The 22,475-nt window shown below is 42.9% G+C and overlaps 1 protein-coding gene across 2 annotated transcripts in view; it reads left to right on the top strand.

Moving 5' to 3' along the window:
* Positions 1 to 22,475, top strand: part of Ubr2 (ubiquitin protein ligase E3 component n-recognin 2) — an 81,752-nt gene that overhangs the window by 22,016 nt on the left and 37,261 nt on the right. The window contains exons 6-17 of one of the 2 annotated variants that reach the window (XM_055613228.1): positions 1,574 to 1,712; positions 3,011 to 3,073; positions 8,072 to 8,192; positions 9,134 to 9,241; positions 10,185 to 10,273; positions 11,063 to 11,161; positions 14,411 to 14,574; positions 14,661 to 14,760; positions 16,941 to 17,069; positions 18,274 to 18,457; positions 20,988 to 21,049; positions 21,863 to 21,973. In XM_055613228.1, the coding sequence (XP_055469203.1) occupies positions 1,574 to 1,712; positions 3,011 to 3,073; positions 8,072 to 8,192; positions 9,134 to 9,241; positions 10,185 to 10,273; positions 11,063 to 11,161; positions 14,411 to 14,574; positions 14,661 to 14,760; positions 16,941 to 17,069; positions 18,274 to 18,457; positions 20,988 to 21,049; positions 21,863 to 21,973 (1,369 nt within the window). Of the gene's footprint in view, positions 1 to 1,573; positions 1,713 to 3,010; positions 3,074 to 8,071; positions 8,193 to 9,133; positions 9,242 to 10,184; positions 10,274 to 11,062; positions 11,162 to 11,231; positions 11,331 to 14,410; positions 14,575 to 14,660; positions 14,761 to 16,940; positions 17,070 to 18,273; positions 18,458 to 20,987; positions 21,050 to 21,862; positions 21,974 to 22,475 lie in introns of both variants that reach the window. The other variant, XM_055613222.1, reaches the window with a different exon arrangement.

Genomic DNA, 22,475 nt, shown 5'->3' with positions numbered 1-22,475 from the left:
TTTCTTTCTTTCTTTCTTTCTTTCTTTCTTTCTTTCTTTCTTTCTTTCTTTCTTTCTTTCTTTCTCTTTTTCTTTTTCTTTTTCTTTTTCTTTTTCGAGACAGGGTTTCTCTGTGTAGCCTTGGCTGTTCCGGACTCACTTTGTAGACGATGCTGCCCTCAAAGTTACAGAGCTCCACCTGCCTCTGCCTCCCCGAGTGGTGGGGTACAGGTGTGCGCCACCACACCTGGCTTAGCCTTTTCCTTTTTGAATGATCTTATAAAACTGGAAATAGGGGATGAGCTAAGTGAACCTAGGGATTTATGAAATGTTCAAATGAAATTTTAGCCATTTTGCCTCTAATTTTAAAGTTTATTCAACACTGTGCCATTTACTGTACATCTGCCATTTTTATTTAGACTGTTGAGGTCATACACTTGTGAGCAGACAGTTGAATTCAGCCACAGCTGTGTTAAAAAGACTGGCTGCTGATTTCTGGTTAAATGGTCACCTCACATGACCTTTTCTGTTCTGCTTGTTGGACCTTTGTGCATAGCTGAGGGTAACTGTAGCCTGGAGACTGGACATCAGGTCACAGCACTAACTGGACGTCAGTCATCCAAGGGTGATGTCTGCTTTTTCAGTGTGTTTCAGATAATTAGGGTTGTAGGTAAAATGTTGGGTGGCTTTTCTTTTTCTTTTCTTTTCTTTTCTTTCCTTTCCTTTCCTTTCCTTTCCTTTCCTTTCCTTTCCTTTCCTTTCCTTTCCTTTCCTTTCCTTTTCTTTTCTTTTTTCCTTCCTTCCCTCCTTCCTTTCTTTCTCTCTCTCTTTCTTTCTTTCTTCCTCTCTCTCTCTCTTTCTTTTTTAAATTTGTTTGTTGTTATTTATAGCAAGGTTTCTCTGTGCACCTCTGGCTGTCCTCAAAGTCATTCTGTAGACCAGGCTGGCCTCGAAATCAGAGATCCACCTGCTTCTGCCTCCTGAAAGCTGGGATCAAAGCCATGTGCCACCTCTGCCCAGCAGGGTAAATAGGACCAGGTGTTGCTATACAGGTTTGTCAGTGTTGACAGTTCCTTATATGTCCCCTAACTCTGCATTCATGAAATTCAGTTGCTGAGTCACTGTTCTAAGATCTGGGTTGAACCCCTGAGGAACAGATAGCTTTGTTTTCGCTTTTCTCTCATTTTGGGGAGTAGAGGGCCTGTTTCTCTGTGTAAGCTCAGCTGTCCTGGAACTCGATCTGTAGACCAGACTGACCCTGAATTCAGACATTCGTCAGCCTCTACTCCCCAAGTGCTGGGATCAAAGGTGTGTGTCACCACAGCCTGGCTTTTGCTTTGGTTTGGTTTGGTTTGACTTTATTTTCATTTAACCTACCAGGCACCAATAAAGGGAACTCTGGGATCCTCTCATAATATTTGCATTGCCAGGTGCCATCTGGATAGAAACCACCATCACCCGAAGCCCTTTGGCCAGCGCTTGAGCTGACTTTTCTCCCCCTAGTTCCACTGCTACTGCTCTTGCACACAGCTGCCTCCTGGTGGGCACGCCCCTTCTTTACACCTCATTAAAGTCGTGAATGTTTTCTCCCCAGAGAGAAGAGTGACACCTACTATTGCATGCTGTTTAATGATGAGGTTCACACCTACGAGCAGGTCATTTATACTCTTCAGAAAGCCGTGAACTGCACACAGAAGGAAGCCATTGGCTTTGCAACTACCGTCGATCGAGACGTAAGTAATTTATCATAAAAATGCAACAGTTTTTGAGATGGTATCTCACTGCATAGTCCTGGCTGGCTGGAACTTTCTGTGTTGACCAGATTGGCCTCAGACTTACAGAGATCTGCATGCCTCTACCTCCCAAGGTCTGGGATTAAAGAAATTGAACATTTATTATAGATAAGCTAGCCTAGAAAAATTGGTTTAAAGTGTATGTGTCTAGGTTATTATTATTTTTTATTTCATTTGAATACTGGCCCAAATATATGTTGTTAGAACTAAGCTGTTATGAGGAAGAACATTAAAAGGAAATGTCCGGTTGCCTTAATTCTGCCCAGTGATTAAAAATACTGGGCCATGACAATGGGCATTATAGAAGTCTGTTAAAATAAATGTTCTGGGGAGGGTGGGGTTGGGAAGGGAATGAGGGAGTGGGACACGGCTAGGATACAGAGTTAATAAAATGTAACTGATAAGAAAAAAATAAAATTAAATAAAAAAAAATGTTCTGTTGTCAGGGTAATATATATACTGATAATTTAAGCAGTCAAGATAGCATTAGTGAAAATTTTTTAGTTTTTCATTGATGACTGGGGCAGACATTAAAATATTAACAATTTCCGTCTCTGTAAGCCCCCATGAGTCTAGGTTGCTTGACTCTGTTGGTCGTCTTTTGGCATTCTTATTCCCTCCTAGTCCTTCTATCCTTTACCTCTACTCTTTCACAGGACTCCCCGAGCTCTGTCTAATGCTTGGCTGAGTCTCAGCATCTGATTCAATCAGCTGCTAGGTGGGGCCTTTCAGAAGATAGTTATGCTAGGCTCCTGTCTGTGAACATACTGTTAATGGTGTCAGGAGTTGGCTGTCTCTCTTGGGGTAGGTCTCAGGGGCTCACAGAGACAGAAGCTCATGCATGGACTGTTCCTAGGCCCCGACACATACAGTTCGATCTTCATGTGGGTCCCCTAGTAAGTTGGGTAGATGGTGTCTCTGACATGGACTCTATAGCCTGCTTTTTGATCACTTTCTCCTCACGAGGCTGCCTGGCCTGGCCTCAGTGGATGAGGATGAGCTCAGTCCTGATGTGACTTGATGTGCTGGGGTGGGTTGGGGGCCTCCCTTTTTCTGAGGAGAAGGGGAGGGCAGATAAAGGGAAGAGGGAGGGAGGACTAGGACGAGATGTAAAGTGAATATATAAATTTATATTAACAACTGACTCAAGTTGTTGTATGTCCAAACACACTTACTGGTTTACAGGCTCCTCAAGCTGAATATAGTGCTTTTACAGTTAGTTTTAAATGTCTTTACAGGGGCGTAGGTCTGTTCGGTATGGAGATTTCCAGTACTGTGATCAAGCAAAATCTGTCATTGTGGTAAGTGATTTAAAACCATGCATGTTTTATTGTTCATTAGCTTAAGACTAACTATATTTTGCATTTATTAAGACATTTGTGTGCCTTCATAACCAGTATCACCTAAGCTGTGTTTAAGGGTTGGTTATGTTTCTTCACATTGATTGCTCTAGTCCTCTCAAAGCTATGTAAGATTGCTAACAGGATAATGAGTACTTAGCAAAGACATAGTATCTTCTGTTTCTCCATCTCATTAGAGAAATCTTAGAAGGCTCTTTGCACTCTATCACTGAGCTACCTTCATGGTCATGATTTTTTGCTTTGTTTTTAGTTGTTTTTACACTTGGTTTATGTAGGAGTGTTTTGCCTCCATGTTTGTGTGTGTATCATAGGCTGGCACCTGAAGAGACCAGATGAAAACATTGGCTCCTCTGGAACTGGCATTACAGCAGTTGTGGGCTGTCATGTGGGTGCTTGGCACCAAACCTGCTCCTCTGCAAGAGCAGCCAGTGCTCTTAACCACCAAACTATCCAACCCACTGTTTTGTTCTTAATTAGGAGGGTTTCGCTGACTTTTAGGAACTAAATTGGCCTTTACGACCAAAATTGAAATTCAAGAAGAGTATTTCTTGGTATATTATAACAAGGTATATTCAATACTTAATAGCATTTAGTATTTTGGGGTTTTTTGTTTTTCTTTTGTTTTGTTTTTAAGAAAAATCTTTCCCCCTTTTCGATTGATTGATTGATTGATTTTTTTTTTTTGGGTGGGTGGAGGATTGTTTTTTTTGAGACAGGGTTTCACTGTGTAGCCCTGGCTGTCCTGGACTCACTTTGTAGACCAGGCTGGCCTTGAACTCACAAAGAGCCACCTCCCTCTGACTCCAGAGTGATGAGATTGGCTTAGGTTTATTTTTAATTCTTTCATATAATTCATATTTCATGTAACTTATGTGTTCATTTATAATTTTATATAATTGCATCTAATGCAATTGTTTTTTTTTTCTAAAAAGAATTTTATGCATTATAAAATGTTTTAAATATGTAGTTAGATATAAGACGGTAAGCATCTATGTATAGACTTTTTAGGACTTTTATTTTTGTTTTATTGATTGTTTTAGAGCTAGTTAGTATTCTCTCGTAGTCCATTCTCATCATATAGCTAAGGGTGACCTTAAAGTGTCTTCCTAGCTCCTGGGGGTGTGTGTGTGTATGTGTGTGTGTGTTTTTATCCTATTTTTCTTCCTCCTTCCCTAGAGATAACTACTTTCCTGAAATCACTTGGCTTTTATTTGTGGTGGTTTTGTTTTTATGCTTTTTAAAAAATAATTTATTTAATTTTATTTTATGTGCATTAATATGAATGTGTCTGATCCCTTGGAAATGGAGTTACAGACAATTGTGAGGTGTCATGTGGGTGCTGGGAATAGAACCCAGGTCCTTTGGAAGAGCAGGCAGTCCTCTTAACCACTGAGCCATCTCTCCAGCCCCCCCACCCACTTTTTTTTTGTTTTTATAAGAGAAGGCCTTACTGTGTAGTCCTGACTGACCTGAAATTCACTATGTAGATCGGTGTGGCCCTGAATTCTGTAGAGATCCACCTGCCACTGCCTCTTGAAAGCTTTTGAAAATTAAAAAAGAAATCCAGAAATTGCCATTCTGATGTTCCCGAAATGAAACCATCTGTTAAATTTGCATTTCTCACTGAACATACTCAGTAAATGATTAGAAGCTGTACCATGGCCATACAAAAGCGTAGGTTCCCATTTTTAGGAAACGCTACCATAATATTTAAGTATAATATGCTATGATATGAGTAACTTGACTCTTGATGGTTTAAAAAGAAGTCTGTGTGCATGTGTGTGTGTATAAACGATAGATCAGTTGGGATAAAATGCTTCCAGTAGATGGGCATGGGCAATTTTTACAGCTTTATTTTGCACCATTCTTGCTCCTGTGCTAAACAAAAGCTTTTCAATAAAGACATATTCATAAGGTCTAAATTGGATTTCTCTGACGTTTAAAGATGCTCCTGAATGGGGCGGTAGTCCCTCTAAATCGCTGTTTTGGGACATGTGCTCACGTGCTGCAGCAGCACTGCAGGGAAGAGTAGCATGAGCCAAGTGCAGGGATGGCTGACATGCACATTCACGAAGCCTCCCACGTTTGAAAGAAAAGCTCAGACAGGTTGTGGCCTTCATGTTTGATCTATGTAAGTACATGTTGGCTGCCTCCCTGTCTCCGTAAATGCCAGTGGAGTATGCTCTGGTGGTATTTGTCTAGAGTAGCCAGGTGTTGGCTGTCACAGAAGAGCCTGGATATACTAAGTCTTGTGAAGAAACTGGGTGACAACAAAGGGACACATCTTTGTCAAGACTAGAACTTCAGGAGGCAGAAAAGAAACTACATGCATTTTTGACCACATCGAATTTTTACCTAACAAAATATTCCATACCTGAAGTCAAAAGACAGATGGCTGATTTGGAAAAAGCATTTCTAACACAGATGTTTATGATGTGTGCATACAGAGAAAATCTGCAAAGCCATACATGTAAAAAGTAGGTAATAGAGATGGGTTAAAGAGAGGACTCAGACAAGAAGTAAAAGGAAGTAAAGTTGTGTGTTTAGGATATGTTACAGGACTCAGTAGACATTTCTCTAATAAAGATTAATAGCCAATAAGAACATAGAGACAGCTGGGCATGGTGGCCCACGCCTGTAATCCCAGCACTCAGAGAAGCAGAAACAGGAGGATTTTTGTGAGTTCCAGGCCAGCCTGGTCTACAAAGTGAGTCCAGGACAGCCAGGACTATATAGAGAGATCCTGTCTCAAAAAAACAAAACAAACAAAAGGACATGGAGACATACACTACACCCTAACTGGGGAAACCTCACTCTTGCTAGAATGATGTTTCTCCAGAAAGATAGAGTCAACGGGGATCTGGGATAATTGAAACCGTGTGGAGTGTGATGGGAATGGGAAGGTGATACTCCAACCTTACAGAAGAATTTGGGGGGACTGTCCAGACAGCCAAATAGCTCTGTCATTTCTATTCTCTTCGAAGCTGCTTCCCTCCGCTTCAGACCTATTTAGGTAATATTTATTCCTTCTTAAGTCTCTGATGGGGTTGCAGACTAGATCTTCTTAGTCTCACAGTTACATTATTTAGGATGATAGAAACTGATAGAGAGTAGAATACTTTATCCAAGGGTGCCAGATATGCAAATATAAACCTTACCTAATAATTTTCATAATCGTTATTATTACATATAGCTTGTTATTGTGAGAGAAAGAGCCTTTTTTTTTTTTAAGACTAGAAGGGGGTTACAGAAATCAGCATTTGAATTACATAATAACTGTACCTACATAAAGGGACAGGAGCCACTCTGGAAAGCTACAGGGCAATTCCCCAAGAAATTAAAGCAGAATTACAGTGTGAGCTAGTAGTTTTGCTTCCAGATATGAGGGTAAAGAAGACTCCAGGACCCAGTGTCCGCTGACCGGTAGACAGAGAGTGTGGCATTGCGTGTACAGTGGAGTGTCATTCCACACTTTAAGGCGGCAGCCATTTTGCAGGTGCTGCACAGCTTATAGGTCTTGACTGTAAAGTGAAATGATTCCACTTGTATGAGGGACAGAGAGTAGAGTGATGGTGGCCAAGGAAGGTGCAGGCATGTGTTCAGAGGCTATGAGGTTTTAGCTTTCAAAATGAAGTATTCTTGGGGCTTAAGAGCACTGGCTGCTCTTACAGAAGACCCAGGTTCAAATCCAAGCACCCACAGGACAGCTACAACCATCTACATAACACTGGTTCAGGGTGATCTGATGCTTGCTGTCTGGTCTCCTCCACAGGCACTGTATGCACGTGATATGCAGACACGTGGGCAAAACATGCATACACGTAAAATTAAAAATAAAATCTTAAAAATAAATAAAAGAATTCATTCTCTAGCTGGGCATGGTGGCACCTGCCTGTAACAGTTTGGTGCCAATCATAGCTGGACTTTCTTGGACCGCCAGCTTTCAATAATGACACGGAGACCTTTTATATTTATTATTAAAGCTTGCCCTTAGCTGAGTCTTGTTTCAGAACTAGCTCTTAAATTAATCCCTTTATACTAATCTGATCTGCCATGTGCCCCTTCCTCCGTCTCTCGGTCCGAGCACCTTTTTGTTCCTGTATGTGCAATGGAGACTCCTCCCAAGCCTGGTTCTTTCCCGCCCGCCTCAGCTATTGGCTGTTCAGCTCTTTTTTAAACCAATCACAAAGTGTGGGAAGGAGTGTTTGCAAAATATGATGCAGCCGTAGGAATAATACCAAAGTCTGCACTCAGGTAAAGAAACAGCGTTTGAATAATACAAGGGCAGTCTTTACAAAGTGTGCAGAGAGATCACCCCAGCACCTGCCTTTAATCCCAGCAAAAGGCAGAGGCAGGAGGATTTCTGAGTTTAAGACCAGCCTTGTCTACATAGTGAGTTCCAAGATAGCCAGGGCTATGTAGAGAGACCCTGTCTGCCGGAGGGGGTGAAGGGTAGCATTCTGAATATTGCTTTTCCAACAGTGTGAACACTGAACAGTAGTACTGAACTGTGTTCTTAGAAATAGTTGAGATGTTAGGTTTTATGTTGTGTGTATGCTAACATGGTTTTTAAAGTTGAATTGAGCACATCTAAGCAGTGAACTGGATTATTTAAATAATGTTAAGTGTTTTAAGAAATTGAAGGCGGAAAGCAAGCTTACTTGACCATCTAAGCTATTTGTAGTTGGTACTATGGGTTTTCAAATGTATGACCAAAGGCACTGCTGACTCACAAGATGGGGTCTCTTCTTGTTGTCACTGAATCTTTAGATTCTGTCTAGAAAATAACCTAAAGCAGTAAGGTTTTTTCCTAGTGCTTTATTAAACAGGTACCTGAAATGGTGTGTGCTGTTGTGACTGTATCGAGAATGCTGACGTGTTTCCGCCTCTTAGCCAGCTGTTTTAAGTTACTCTCGTCTCCTCCCGGTTTCCTTTAAGAGGAACACCAGCAGACAGACCAAGCCGCTCAAGGTTCAGGTCATGCACTCCTCCGTGGCTGCTCATCAGAATTTTGGTTTGAAAGCTCTGTCGTGGCTGGGAAGTGTTATTGGATATTCAGGTAGGTTTAGTATGTTGAGACCATATCTAAATAACTTGACAAAAGGAACTGTTTCAATGATGCATTCTGAGGACCATTGACAAACGAAGCTGCAAAATGCTGCCATAATTAAAACCTAGTGATAGTACAATTTAAATAAAATTAATTTAAATGTTTGGCCCCCTACAGCCTTTATACAAAGCTAGTACTTTGCATTTCTGAAAACATGTACATTGGACTGTATGGGTTTGTATTTGCTTGGGTTTAGGTTTATCTTTCCTCAGCTTACATAGGAGACAATTGTAATATACCATAATCATGAACTCCATGTCCAGAGCCAAAAATGCAAGGTGGGTTCCAGCACTAACGGGTAAATTAGGGATAGGTTTATGCTACTGTCATATATAGGCAAGAAGGTCCCTAACAGTTGTACTGAAGGCTGTTTAGAAAAACACCACACTGTGTACTGTTACAATACAGATGAGATAGACCACATACATATGTGCTGGAAAGCTTGTCTAGAGGGTGACATTTAAAAGATGGGAGCCCGCCTCCAGGCCTCTCACGGCAGAGCTGTAATGGGCTGCAGTGTATGGGAAGTAGTTTACATACACTAATAACCTGTACCGATGCGTGTTAGAGTGTAGGGCTCGTGCTTTCTTCTGTTACCATGTTTGGATGATGGCTGCCTTAAACATGGTGGTATTTGTGGCTAGTTTTACTACTGCTGCTTCCATTAGTGTGAATGCTAGAGAACAGCATTGTATCAGCAGCCAGGCATTCTTTTTCTCTGAGTTCACTAAAGCAGAGAAGGCTTTTTGTAAAGATAAAATGGTTAGTAAGCCCCCTTTTCGGTTTAGTCTTTACTAAGACTTATGGAACTCTGATTGGAGCCCACACTCGTGTCATTTTCCCTTAGTATTTCTTTTCCCTCCCATGACCATTGTTCCTTGTGTTTAAAGATGGCCTTCGCCGGATTTTGTGTCAGGTGGGATTACAAGAAGGTCCAGATGGTGAAAATTCATCTCTGGTCGACAGACTGATGCTTAATGATTCCAAATTATGGAAAGGTGAGTTGCTTATTGCTTCTAAGTTTTGCTGGGTGGGGGGGTGTCAAAGTTGGGTGTTTCTCTTAATTTGAAAATGTTTTAAATTAATGTGTTTATCTTTTTTTTAAGATATATTTATTTTTATGTATATGAGTATTCTATCTTCATGCACACCTGCTTGTCAGAAGAGGGCATCAGATCACATTATAGATGGTTGTGAGCCACCATGTGGTTGCTGGGAATTGAACTCAGGACCTCTGGAAGAGCAGCCAGTGCTCTTAACCTCTGAGCCATCTCTCCAGCCCGTCTTTATGCTTTTAAAATTACAGTTGTAGAGCCACATTCAGTCCCTAGAAAGCACACACTTTAGCACTTTTGGGGGAAAAAAAAGCCAAAAACGTTATAGGGCATCTCTGTGACCTAGAATAAACAACCTTTATATTTAATTATAGAAGCACATTTAGAGTTAGGCAAGGTGACACCTGCCTGTATCCCCAGCACTCAGGAGACCAAGGCAGGAGGAGACAACACCAACCTAGGCTCTAGGCCTGCATGTGCTATGTCACAAGGCCCAGTCTCAAAACTACAAAGGGGAGGGAGGGAGATTAATTAGCATTTTATTTCTAAAAGCATTGCAGGATGGGAGAGGTGGCTCAGTGGTTACGGGTGCATACTCCCCAACAGAGGACCAAGGTCTGCTCCCAGCCTACAGATCAGGTGCCTCACAACCGCCTGTAATGCCAGTTCCGGAGGGGTCTGGCACTTCTGACCTCCGTGGTCACCTGGACGTGCACACATATAGACACACCTGTGGAAAACTGAAGTAAAATCCTTTTAAAAAGGGGATTAATTACAAATGTTTTGTTCTGAACAAAGCACAGAGAGTTTTGGTCTTGTGGTTTGAGACACTTAAAACTATGGAAATGGAATTGTGGCTTGCCTCACACTCTGCTCCTTTCTGAAGGCGCTAGGAGTGTGTACCACCAGCTGTTCATGAGCAGCCTGCTCATGGATCTCAAGTATAAGAAGCTGTTTGCTGTTCGATTTGCAAAAGTAAGTAGGGTTTTTCTCAGTCTTGCTGATAGATAGGTTACCTATGGAATAACTATAGTATGTCCAAATATATTAGTGTTTAACAGTGAATTGTCAGGACATCAATTGAAATTCCACGGAACTTCATAGTCTTTACCCGTTACTCCTAAAGATGGAGAAACAAGAGTCCCTGTCCCCCCTCAACATAAAAAGAGCAGTGATTGGGATGTGAACTGATGACCAAACTCCATGTCGTTCTGAATCGTAGTTTAATCCTATTCAAGTTCATGGAGGCACGTGCCTCTGTTTGCAGGATATGGATGGTCCAGATGGTTGACAGAATTGACTTACGATCAGCAGCATCTGCTGATGCTAAGAGGTTCCTTTCTGTATGTCCCCAAGTAGGAGCTCTTAGCCAACCAAGCACATGATTGCCATTTGGAGGGCTCTACCAGAACGTCTGTGTTTGTGTCTGATTTCCAAGTCTGTTGGTGACCTTGAAGGAGTTATATGATTCTTATGTGTATTCTGAAGGAGTGTAAGCCTGCTTTGGGGACAGAGAGCAGGATGTTGCTGTGTCTGAGCCAGTGTACACTGGCCTCATCCTGAGTGGCCTCAGGATTTTAGGAGCTTTGACCGCTGTTTGGGCTGCTAAACTGCCACTGTGATCCAGAAGAATCTATTAACACAGCTTGAGTTTCCATTGTCCTAGCACTGTCTCCCCATTGCCTTCTCCAGCACTGACTTTTTAGTATAATCCTTAACCATTTGGTCACTGGATTAGAGGTGAATTTCCCCCTTGTTGTTTAGAATTACCAGCAGTTGCAGAGGGATTTTATGGAGGATGATCACGAGCGAGCAGTGTCGGTGACTGCTCTGTCTGTCCAGTTCTTCACCGCACCTACTCTGGTGAGTAGTGTTTGCCTCTTCTTTGTAACTCATAGTTGGCACTCCTTGCCTCTTTTTGCCTTCTTACTAGAACTATGAGCGTTTGCAGAATGATTATGTGACAGATGACCACGACAGAGAGTTTTCAGTCGCAGACCTCTCGGTTCAGATATTCACAGTGCCTTCACTTGTAAGTACTGAAAGACTAGAGAACGCCCTTGTTTTCATAAGCCTCAAAATAATAGAGGTAAGACGTGTGTGTTGTTCCTGGATAGGGTGATACTTTGTGTAGGAGGTAGACTTTAGACATTGCCCACCACTCAGAACATAGCTTTGAATAGCAAAGTAATTATGGAGGAGAGTTTGTTTACATTCAATACTTTCCCATTAGGATTTCCTAGTGGGTTTTGGACTAGTGAGTTAACATTTAGCTGATTGGTTTATCAAATAAATTCTTGACGTTCGGATCAGATAATATATAACACCTTAGATCTTGAACAATATTCTTCTCAACCTTCCCCTCGGAAGGACAGAACAGCTAAGGCCACTGAGTCACGCTGCTTGGTGTGTCTTTTACTCAGGCTTGCCAGGTGCTACCTGCCCTAGCCAGGGTTACTACTGCAGCGATGAAACACCATGACTAAAAGCAACTTGGGGAGGAAAGGGTTTATTCAGCTTGTGCTTCCACATTGTGGTCCATCAGTGGAGGAGTCGGGACAGGAACTCACACAGGGCAGGAACCTGGAGACAGGGGCTGATAAAAGGCCATGGAAGAGTGCTGCTTGCTGGCTTGCTCAGCCTGCTTTCTTATTGAACCCAGGACCACAGCCTAGTGATGGTGCCACACAGAATGGGCTGTTCCTCTCCCATCAGTCACTAGTTAAGATGGTCCACAGGCTTGCCCACAACCCTGTCTTATGGAGGCATTTTCTCAGTTGAGGCTTCCTTCTCTCAGGTGACTCTAGCTTGTGTCAAGTTGACATAAAACTAGCCAGCACACTCCTGAAGCTTCCATTAATCAAGTTTTATCATGTTCTGTTAACTAAAAATTGTACTTCATTGAACAAAATTATTGCATTCATTAGGCATGGCTTTTAAATGTGAAATGATGAACAAAACAGATGTGATTTGAGTAAATAACTGAAGTGTTGTGCCAGAGGACCTGAGTTCAGTTCCCCGCACCCACATGGTGGCTGAGAGCTGCCTGGAACTCTAGTCCTAGGAGGCCTGATGCTGCCTTCTGGCTCCACAGACTCCAAACTTGAATGTAGTGCACAGACATCAGTGCAGGCAAACACCAGTACACATTCACTCTGCTTTCTGAGACAGGATAGGGGAGATCTGGCCTTTCCAGAGTTCAGAGGCTTGGCTTGGGAAGGCGCCCTCTGTGATGCCCGAAGGAAGACATGTGCAGGCTCTGCAGGGAGCAGAAGCCTTCATGTGCCTGGAGACCCAGTGCACGAGCAAGGCCCTGAAGCTTTCCGAGCACTCATGTGCACCCCCTCACGTGCCTTTTCTAGTAGGAAAAACAAAGACAGGTTTTTTCATTTCTTTTTGTTAAGGAATGTGTTCTAGTAAAGAATGTCTTTTAGTAATTTTCCCATTAATGAATGGGAATCCCCTGTAATCCCCTGTGTAGACAAGACTGCCCTTGAACTCATAGAGATCTGCCTCCTCTGGTCCCAAGTGCTGAGTTTACAGGCGTAGGATACCATGCTCAGCCTTCAGTTTGTCTTAACTGCCCCAGTCGGCATTCTCCTGTTATTATCCCATAGCACTGAATTTAACAAGAGCATGTCCCCAAAACATTTTTCTTCAGTCTTAGGGGAGAGTTTAATCTGTTGTGGATATGTTATAAACTGTGTACTGAGCTACAGAATTTAATATGAATTATAAAATATGAATAAAAATGATAGAGGACACCCAAACCTTTCCAGTGTGTGAACCCCCCTAACGTTCACCAAGCTGGCGGTGCCTGCCTTTGCAGGCTGCCTTCCCCAGCGTTATTATCCCACTAAGCTCCCGGGCTTCCTCCTGTCTTGCAAGCTTGCGCTGCACAGCTGTTTTCCAGCCCAGTGGGATTACCTCGCTTCCTTTTACTTCCCAATCAGTACAGCAAATAGGAAAGACACTCCGTTTGTGTAACCTGTCTGTACTTGGTGCTCCTTCAGCCTTGACCATAGCGACATGGGAGACTCTGCCATTCTTCCACCTTTACTTTTTCCCACCTACCACAGGAGGGCTAGTTTTCTTTGACCACTGTACTTCTACTTTAATACAGAAGGTCAGAGTGAAATCGCGTTGTGTGAGAGTGGAGTGAGAAAGGCTGATATGGTGGGTCAGCCTCGTGATCATCAAACCCTTTATGGGAAGAAGTTGGCGATATTGTCAAAACTTAGACTCTGCTACCCTCGGGGATTTCTGCTTGTGGGGCAGGCATTCTCTTTGAAGTATTTTTGCCGTCTTACATAGTGGATATTTGCGACATCTTTTGTAATATCACAGACCCCACAACAGTGCAAGTGACAACAGGCCAGACTTGGCCAAATGGGATAGGAAAGGGTGCCTGGTGGTGGTTAGAAGCGTGACCGCGTATGCGGCTGCAGGGTAGTCTCCACGTGAAAGTTTTTATAGCACGTGAAGACTAAATAGCACATGATAGTTGATAGCATGCTCGCTGTGGGGAAAGAGGCAGCTGTGGCTCCGCATCCATGCTTTCGTATTCAGTGCATACAGAGTCTTACATTACATATACGCTCCAAGGTAGGTCAGTACTAAATGCCAGCTCCGGGACAATGCAAAAACAACTTAAGTTTGTGTCCGGGTGGCAGACCTCAGGAGCTAGAAGACCTTTTTACTTCCTAGAGTTGTGTGTACATAGACAGAAAAGCAAAAATAAGTGTCAACTGGTAAAATAAGGGAAATACAGTTTCATACTACACTTTAGAAAATCAGTGACATAACCCTCTGGATCCTGCAGTAAGTACCCGAACTTATTGAATAATGTGTAAATTTCTCAGCTAAGGAGTTACATCACTATGCCCTCTTCCGGACTCGGTGGACGCTGCACATCTGTGCTGCACATACGTGGACATGGGCAAACACTCGCTCACATAAGTGTAAAGCATCTTTGGGAAGGTCTGAGGCACTCAGGATCTGAGACGCCTGTGTTGCGGTGTGGTGCGCAGGTGCCAGGCTAGCGCTGCAGGCTCTCCATGCTTCCTGCGCAGGGGTTTTGATCACCAGACTTTCTGATAAACTCTGTTTTAGGCTCGAATGCTCATCACAGAAGAGAACCTGATGACTGTTATCATTAAGGCTTTCATGAACCATTTGAAACACAGAGATGCCCAGGGCAGATTCCAATTTGAACGCTACACAGCCATCCAAGCCTTCAAGTTCAGGAGAGTTCAGAGCCTCATCTTGGATCTTAAGTGAGTGTTTGCTTAGTTTCCAAACCATACTGCCTGTGAAATGCCCGTGCTGCCATGTTCACTGCTCCTGCTGTCTGTCTGTGTAGGTATGTATTGATTAGCAAACCAACTGAGTGGTCAGATGAGCTGAGGCAAAAGTTCCTGGAAGGGTTCGATGCCTTTTTGGAATTACTGAAATGCATGCAGGTATGTACAACACATTTCTGTGTGCTTCCCCACACCCCATTTTTGGCACATTTCACAAAGATGAGTTGGGTCAAGAAATTCCTCTATAATTGAGGCTCCTTGGGAGTAGGTTATATGAGATCCAGCTAAAGATGTTTCAGTGGACCAGTACACTGGCTCTGTATATAAAGTGCTTATTGTAAAGTCAGGTGGCATGAGTTCTGTCCCCAGAATCCAGCACAAGGAGAGAACTGCTTCCTCAGAGTTGTCCTCGCGCACAAGCCCACACTCACATCATACACACAATAATAATAAATAAGTTTGTTGTTTTTTTTTTTAAAGATGTTTTGCCTGAGTCTGGAGAGAGGGCTCCGTAGTTAAAAGCACTGGCTGCTCCAGTGGACCCAGGTTCTGGTCCTTCCATCCAGCCGCCTGACAGCTCTGAGCCATCTGTAACTCCAGTTCCAGGGGAGGCACTGTCCTCCTCTGGTCACCTTGGCCACTGCATGAATGTGGCACACCGACATGATGTGCAAGCAAAACACACTTGCAGGGAAAAGAAGTTGTGAAAAAGATGTTTGGGTTCTCATAAGTACTGCTGAGAGTTCGCAGGTCCTTCTCTGTGGTGGGTTGTTAGGGCACTTACTTGGAAATGTACTTCAGTTCAGTATTTAAGAAACCATAGTTGTTTTCTGATGCTTGCTATCAAACTCAGTACCCTGTGCACAGACAGTAGACAGCTACCGTTAGGCCTAGCTCCCACTAGACTCACACCCCTCTTGGTTTTTTTTTGTGTTGTGAGTGGGTTTTGTGTGTGTGTTTGCTGGTGAATGCATGCCATAGCATACTTGTGGCAGTCAAGAGACAGCTTATGGGAATCCATTCTCCCCTTCCACCACGTGGCTCTCTCAGAGTGACTCAGATCTTCAGGCTGACTTCAGGCTCTGTTACACACTGAGACATCTCTCTGACCCTTGTTTTTTTTGTTTCCATATTTCCTTTTCCTCTTGGTGGGATTTGTACATAGTGTAATCTAAACTTTTTTCCTGATTAATCTCTTTGTGAAGCATACCTACCTGCAACTCAGAGTCTAGGGGTAGAAACAAATAAGCATATAAACAGTTCTAAAAGAAGATAGGCGATCTCTCTAAAAAACACTTAACTGTGGTGGGTCCTATAGTCCTATTTTAAAAAGGAGTGACCAGGATTGGCCATTCCCTTTTGAAGATGTTGGAGATGTTCTTTATTCTGTTAATAAATGGTTCTTACAGACCAGGATAGTTTAGCTAGTTTCTTTTAAAAGTTACACTAGTTTGTATCAAAGGGTGTTTATCTGTTGTTATCTTTTTTTCATTCTGGCGCTGTGAACACTTTCAGCTACATGTTAGTGAATAAGTAGAAAATCTGTCTTCTAATATAACTTTATATTGCCAGACTTTCTTCAGCCTGCCAGGGCTTGACTAATGACACAGAGACTTATTAATACTTATTGTAGCTCAGACCTTAGCTTAGGCTGCCTCCCAACTAGCTCATTTAACTTAAATTAGCTGAGTACTCTAACCTACATCTGCCATGTGGCCCGTTATCTCAATGTGAGGCAGGTGATGAGCCATAAAAATAACAATACCACAACCCAGACGGTACTCAACCATCTGCTAGTACAGAATTAACAGCTGAGTAATACAGAGACAGCTTTTACATAGTGCACAGAAAGATTACCCCAACAACTGTACATTTGCAGAGAGTCATATTTTACAAGACTGTCAAGGGGCTGAGGATAGAACTCTGCTGAAGCATGTGCTTAGTATGTGTGGGGCCTGTATTTAACCACCACTGGCACACAGAGCCTGGTGAGGAACGGTGACACATGGCTATAATGCCAGCATATAGGAAACTGAGGCAGAGGGACCATGTGCTCCAGGCCAGCCAAGTTGCTTAAGGAGACCTTATTTCAAATATAAACAAAGTGACATAAACAAACAAATACATAAATGAGAGATAGATTTCTTAGTTTTTTTTTCCTTGACACTTTTTGTTTATAAATTTACCTTATTTGACTAGTCTCTGTAATCAATTTATATTTCTTATGCATTCCTTCTTAGATTTCTTCTCCCTTCCCCCTTCATTAAATTTCTTTGGTTTCTGTGTAAGGAAAAAACCTGGTTTTTATCTCACAAACTGAATTCTTTCTGCTTTCTAAGGGAATGGACCCAATCACACGTCAAGTAGGACAGCACATTGAAATGGAGCCGGAATGGGAAGCAGCCTTTACGCTGCAGATGAAGCTAACGCACGTGATTTCAATGGTGCAGGATTGGTGCGCTCTGGATGTGAGTTCTTGTGTTGGGAGCTGCAGAGAGAAGCTGAGGGGAAAGTTAGAGGTTTGAAGAAGGAAGGGCTTGTCAGCTTAGCTCATAGCACACTGCCCCTTCCACACTCAATAAAGATTCAGAAGCTCAATTCTACAGTGTAATAAGAAAAAAGAAACCAAATAGGAAATGATATACACTCTTATGTAAGTATGTTCATTTTCCCCATAATCTTCTCCGGACATTAAACCTGTAAAAATAGTGGTTATGTTTGTCCAAGAAAAAGGTTTTAGTTTTGCTACATTTTATCCCGTGACGTAAAATAATTTTGGCCTTCATTAATAAGAACCTGTAGAGGTCAGATGGTCAGATGAGACTTGAACAGTGTGTGAAAACCTACTGGAGGGAGCTAGAGAGACGGCTCAGAAGTTAAGAGCACTGTCTGCTCTTCCAGAGGTCCTCAGTTCAATTCCCAGCAACCACATGGTGGCTTACAACCATCTATAATGAGACCTGATGCCCTCTTCTGGCGTGCAGGTGTACATGCAGACAGAATACTATATACTTAATAAGTAAGTAAATCTTAAAAAAAAAATTACTGGACAAAGAGAACAGGGTTACCGGTTCAAAGCCCAAATCCATCATTCTGTGTGATGAGAGGCCTGTGGTTGTCGGGAGCTTTGAGAAGGCTCTGCCTGGAGGGGGAGGATAGGGGTTGGCAGGGCTGCCTGATACCTGGACCATAGGGGTCATCTGAGTCATATTCTAGTTGAAGTGGGAGGCCATTAGGGTCTACCTAACAGTGTTATGGTCCAGTTTGTGTTTTTAAAAACTATACTCTGTGAAGAATGGACGGATGAGACGAGTAGAAGCAGGGAGTTTAACAGAGACATGGTGGCTATGTCTGGAGAACAAGAGAATAGATTGTTTTGAGGGAAGTGAAAAATAGAAAATTGTCACTTTGATAATGGACTGGACAGCATGGACTGAGGTAAAGGCCAATACTGCTAACTTCTAGGTGTCCACAGCCGTATTGACAAGTGATGTCATCCACTGGGACAGAGGACAGTGGCAAAAAGGGACCCATTCTGGGAGTGAGGACTGAGTTTGGTTTGGCCTGTATTACTACTTGAGATATTTAGCCACCGTGGGATTTGAGGTACTAAGTCAGTCTTGTAGCAATACAGTCTTTTGAGTAACTTACGTTACAAACCCTCTTTTTTAGGAAAAAGTGTTAATTGAAGCTTACAAGAAATGCCTAGCTGTGCTGACGCAGTGTCATGGTGGTTTTACTGACGGTGAACAGCCAATCACACTCAGTCTTTGTGGACACTCAGTGGAAACTATCAGATACTGTGTTTCCCAAGAAAAAGTTAGCATTCACCTCCCAATTTCTCGCTTGCTTGCAGGTAAAGCATCTCCCTAAAAAAGGAACCCTAAAAGTTCTCCCAAGTGACCGTGGTGTTTGTGCATGCCTACTGTGTGCTAGGCATTGTCCTGGGAGTTCTGCACGTGTTTGCCTATCTGGTCCTTCTGCTCTGGAGGAGACGTTACTAAACTTGGTCCATAGACAGGAGAACTGAGGCATAGAGAATTCTTAGTGACAGAGCAAGAAAGAAGCCAGGCTGGCCTTTGACGCGTCTGGGCACCTGATCCGGAATGCTGTGCGTCAGGCTTATGCCCCCTCACTGCACTTGGACTTCTTAGTGCCTGAGCCCAGGCTCTGTGACAAGTCGCACGGTGACTCACGTTTAAGCCACTGCTAATAAATCAAAGCCACCATAGCTTTTCTCTCTGTAAGTTCTTTCTTGCTCACTGATCAATAACCTTTCAGGCAGAAGCTCACACACGAATGCCTTATTGATCTTGGGCTGACTTACAAACCATTCCTAATCACTGCAGTGCCTAAAATGGACACCTTGCAGCCTCCAGAGGCTGTGAGTGTGCGCCTAACTCTGCTGGCAGGTCCCTTGCGGCAGTGCTTCGAGATCTCTTAATTCTAGGTGTTCTTGTGCTGCCCACACTTGTCTTCCCTTCAGTTCATTCTTAACTCAGCAAACAGCAACCTCTGTTTACAATTACACAGCCTGTAACTAATGACTTGGAACTATGTAACTATGCTTGGAACTTTTTAATTGTGATATGAAGGTGTGCTTTGGTGTTTTGGTTGTTTTTTTGTTTTTGTTTTTGTTTTTTTTCCTGGAGGGGAGACTATGGAGAATCCCTATCATGGCTTCCTTAAATGTGTATTGAAGAGGTAGTAATGTATATTAATTACTGGTTGAACTCCTTTGATAGACCATGGTCTTGCTGAGGTTATCCGTTCCTTGTGGATTCGTGTCTTTCAAGGAATTGGTCCATTACATCTAAATTATTATGAGTCAAGTTTTTGATCGCTTTCATGTCATGCGGTCAAGGAGTAACGATTCCTTTCATCATGAGTGCATGTTTTGAGCATCACCACGTTCTCTGGCTGACAGACCTCCACATCCTACCAGTCTCTTGGGTGTGTTCATCAGGGTGTAGTCTGAAATCCCTTACACTGAGGCATCTAAGCTTTTATTTATAAGCATTTGGATAGTGAAATAGTGCAACAAGCTGTGGGTGCTGGCTGACACCTTCGGCCGCAGGACTCAAGAAGAGAAGGGTTATTGTGAGTTCCAGGCTCGCCTGGCTTATAGTCAGTTCAAGGCCAACCTGTCCTATAGAGTGAGACCCTGGCCCTACGTGACAAGAGAAGAGAAAGGGAAAGAAGAAGGGACAGAATGACTAAAGAAAGACAGAAAAAGAGATAAAGCTCTTATTGTAGGAAAAAAATCTCTCGTGCTCCCATAACTTGTTTATCCTGGATTTGTTTTCAGCAACTGAAAACTATTGGTTACTGGTGACCTGACCAAAGCTTTAAGACTAGAGGGCAAAAGGGTCCCTGCAACTCAGCGACATACCAAGTCCACGTTCTAAAACCTGATTGTCTGGGCGGAAGCTAAGGCTAATAATTATCCAGTGAAGAGGCTGATGGTCCACAAATACACTGGTTTCTGCCTGCATCCTCGCCTCCCTGAAGTCTGTGCTGCGAATATCTGGAAGTGTTCAGCTTCCAATATTAGATGGGGCCTGCCCTGGATGTTTGTAGTCAGGATAGACACAAAACAGTCTGTACAGCTGGCTGTGGTAGCACATGCTTGTGACCCCAGCATTTGGGAGGCAGGGGCAGGCAGTCTGACCACAAGTTGGAGACCAACCAGGGTGATGTAGCAAGAGCCTGTCTGAAAACAAGCAGACAAAAACATAGTTCACAGACAAGGTGAAGGGTGCTGCTGGCGCGTCAGCAGTAAGTCTTAACAGCTTCCTAGAAATGGCCAGCAGTGAAGGAAGCCTCTCAGGCCGGAACAGGGGCCAAGAGATACTGATAAGCGCTCTATGTCAGGGGAATGACCTAAATAGCCTTTGGAGTGGTCTAAGGTTGAGCTAAAATGCGCTTCTCGTGGATAGGAAGCAAATTGGCTTTGACTCTAAACTGGAACTTGGGGAACTTAATTCTGAGGTCAGGGTCAGCATAGACAATGAGTCCAGGGCCAGTTTCTCTGTTCAGTGGCTGGAAAGATCTCAGCTTCTAGCAGTGGTGAAGCCCATGGCCCGGGAGATCACAGCACACTGGCTGATGAGTGTGCGCTGGTTTGGTTGCTGTCAGGCTGTTTCGGCTGTGTCTGGACATCCAGCATTAACTTCTAAAATGTCAGCAGTATTGAGGAAGAGGAGTTCTAACTGCCTCTGATGTCGCTTTGTTTATAGATGCAGTTCATTTTATAACTCAATTTGTAATTCAGTACATGCCCAAACATTCTTTCAAAGGTTAAATAGTAAAGTTGAGTGATCCTTGAGTCACGTGAGCATTAGTTTTACCTATAGAAAAACGTTTTTGTTTGTTTTCCCGTGCAGGTTTGCATGTATTATTAAGCAAAAGTGAAGTGGCATATAAATTTCCAGAGCTCCTACCTCTAGTAAGTGGCTTTGACATTAAAAAGAGCATCTATCATTGTTTTTGTGGTGTGTGAAACCAAACCAAAACAAACTTTAATTAGTTTAGGTTCTGCAGAGAAACAGTCTGTGGGTGGCCGGGTGGGGGGGATGTCGGGTTTGTGTGTGTGCACGGGGGTGGAGGCAGGATTAAGGAATTATTTCAAGGTCTTGCCTCGTGCATTTCCAGAGTTGGAAATGAGTCTGTAGAGCATTCTGGCCCACTGGAGAGCCCAGAGGACAGTTGACATTGACCGTCATGAAGGCATAATTCCTTCTTCAGAGAGCATGCTTTGGGGCTGGGTAGTGGCTCAGAAGGTAAATGCTGTGCAAATGTGAGGGCCAGGGTTTGGGCAGCAGAACCAGGAAGAGCTGTGTTCGGACCCCTGACAAAGACATCCAGGGACGTTCAAGGTCACAGCAGCCATAAGAGCCTGCCTTAACCAGGGCAGGAGACAAGAACTGATACCTGAGGTGTTCCTCTAACCTCCACACACGTGACACATGTGTGCCCCACGCATGAGAAACCTCACTTTCATACAGCCTCTATCTGGGTTGATGAAGCCACCATCTTTAGAGAGGATAAATTGCCATTTTCAAACATTACTAAGATATTACTCATACACAGACGGGGCTGACTATAACCTAGCTAAATTGACACAAAATTAACTGTCACACAAATACATCTTAAAGCAGACTTAGTACATTATTTTGTAAGCTTTTCTGTCAACCACCTTTCCTTATGCAAATTTTAACAAGTGTTTTTTTGTTTTTTTTTTTTTTTTCCAAAAACGCAGAGTGAACTGAGCCCACCCATGTTGATAGAGCATCCCCTTAGATGTCTTGTCTTATGTGCTCAAGTGCATGCTGGGATGTGGAGAAGAAATGGCTTCTCTCTAGTAAACCAGGTGAGTGGATTTTGTTTGTTTTCTTAATTCTCTGATGTTTTTATTCCATTCATTAGCTTTTATGAGAAACCTTTTACAGTTTTAAATGGACTTAGTTTTTGTAAGTTTCAAATCTGGAATCTAGAGTTAAAAGTGCTGGCTGCTCTTGCAGAGGACCCTGGTTCAATTCCCAGCACCCATGAATCACCCGTGTCAGGTGATTCACCACCTCCTGTAACTTCAGCCCCAAGGGATCGGAGACCTTCTTTTGGCCCGTGAGGTATCCACACACTTGTGGCAAAGGCAGATACATACACAAATAAATCTTTTTTTAAAAAAAGGTTTAGTATCTGTGTTAAATTGTTCGAAAAATTAAATGCCCAGTGAGCCAAGGTTTCTTAGATCTCTTATTTTATATTTCATCAGGGAAAGTGGGAATGAGTACCAGTGGTCTTAGTCTTTGCTTGAAACAATCTTTAACAAAGTTGGATGGTAAAAACTAAAACTTGTTTTACTTAAATTA

The sequence above is a fragment of the Psammomys obesus genome, unplaced genomic scaffold (assembly GCF_907164565.1).
Source record: "Psammomys obesus unplaced genomic scaffold, mPsaObe1.curated_primary_1811, whole genome shotgun sequence".
NCBI lineage: Eukaryota > Metazoa > Chordata > Mammalia > Rodentia > Muridae > Psammomys > Psammomys obesus.
Note: the sequence above shows the minus strand (reverse complement) of the source record. Positions and strands in the feature narration are given on the sequence as shown.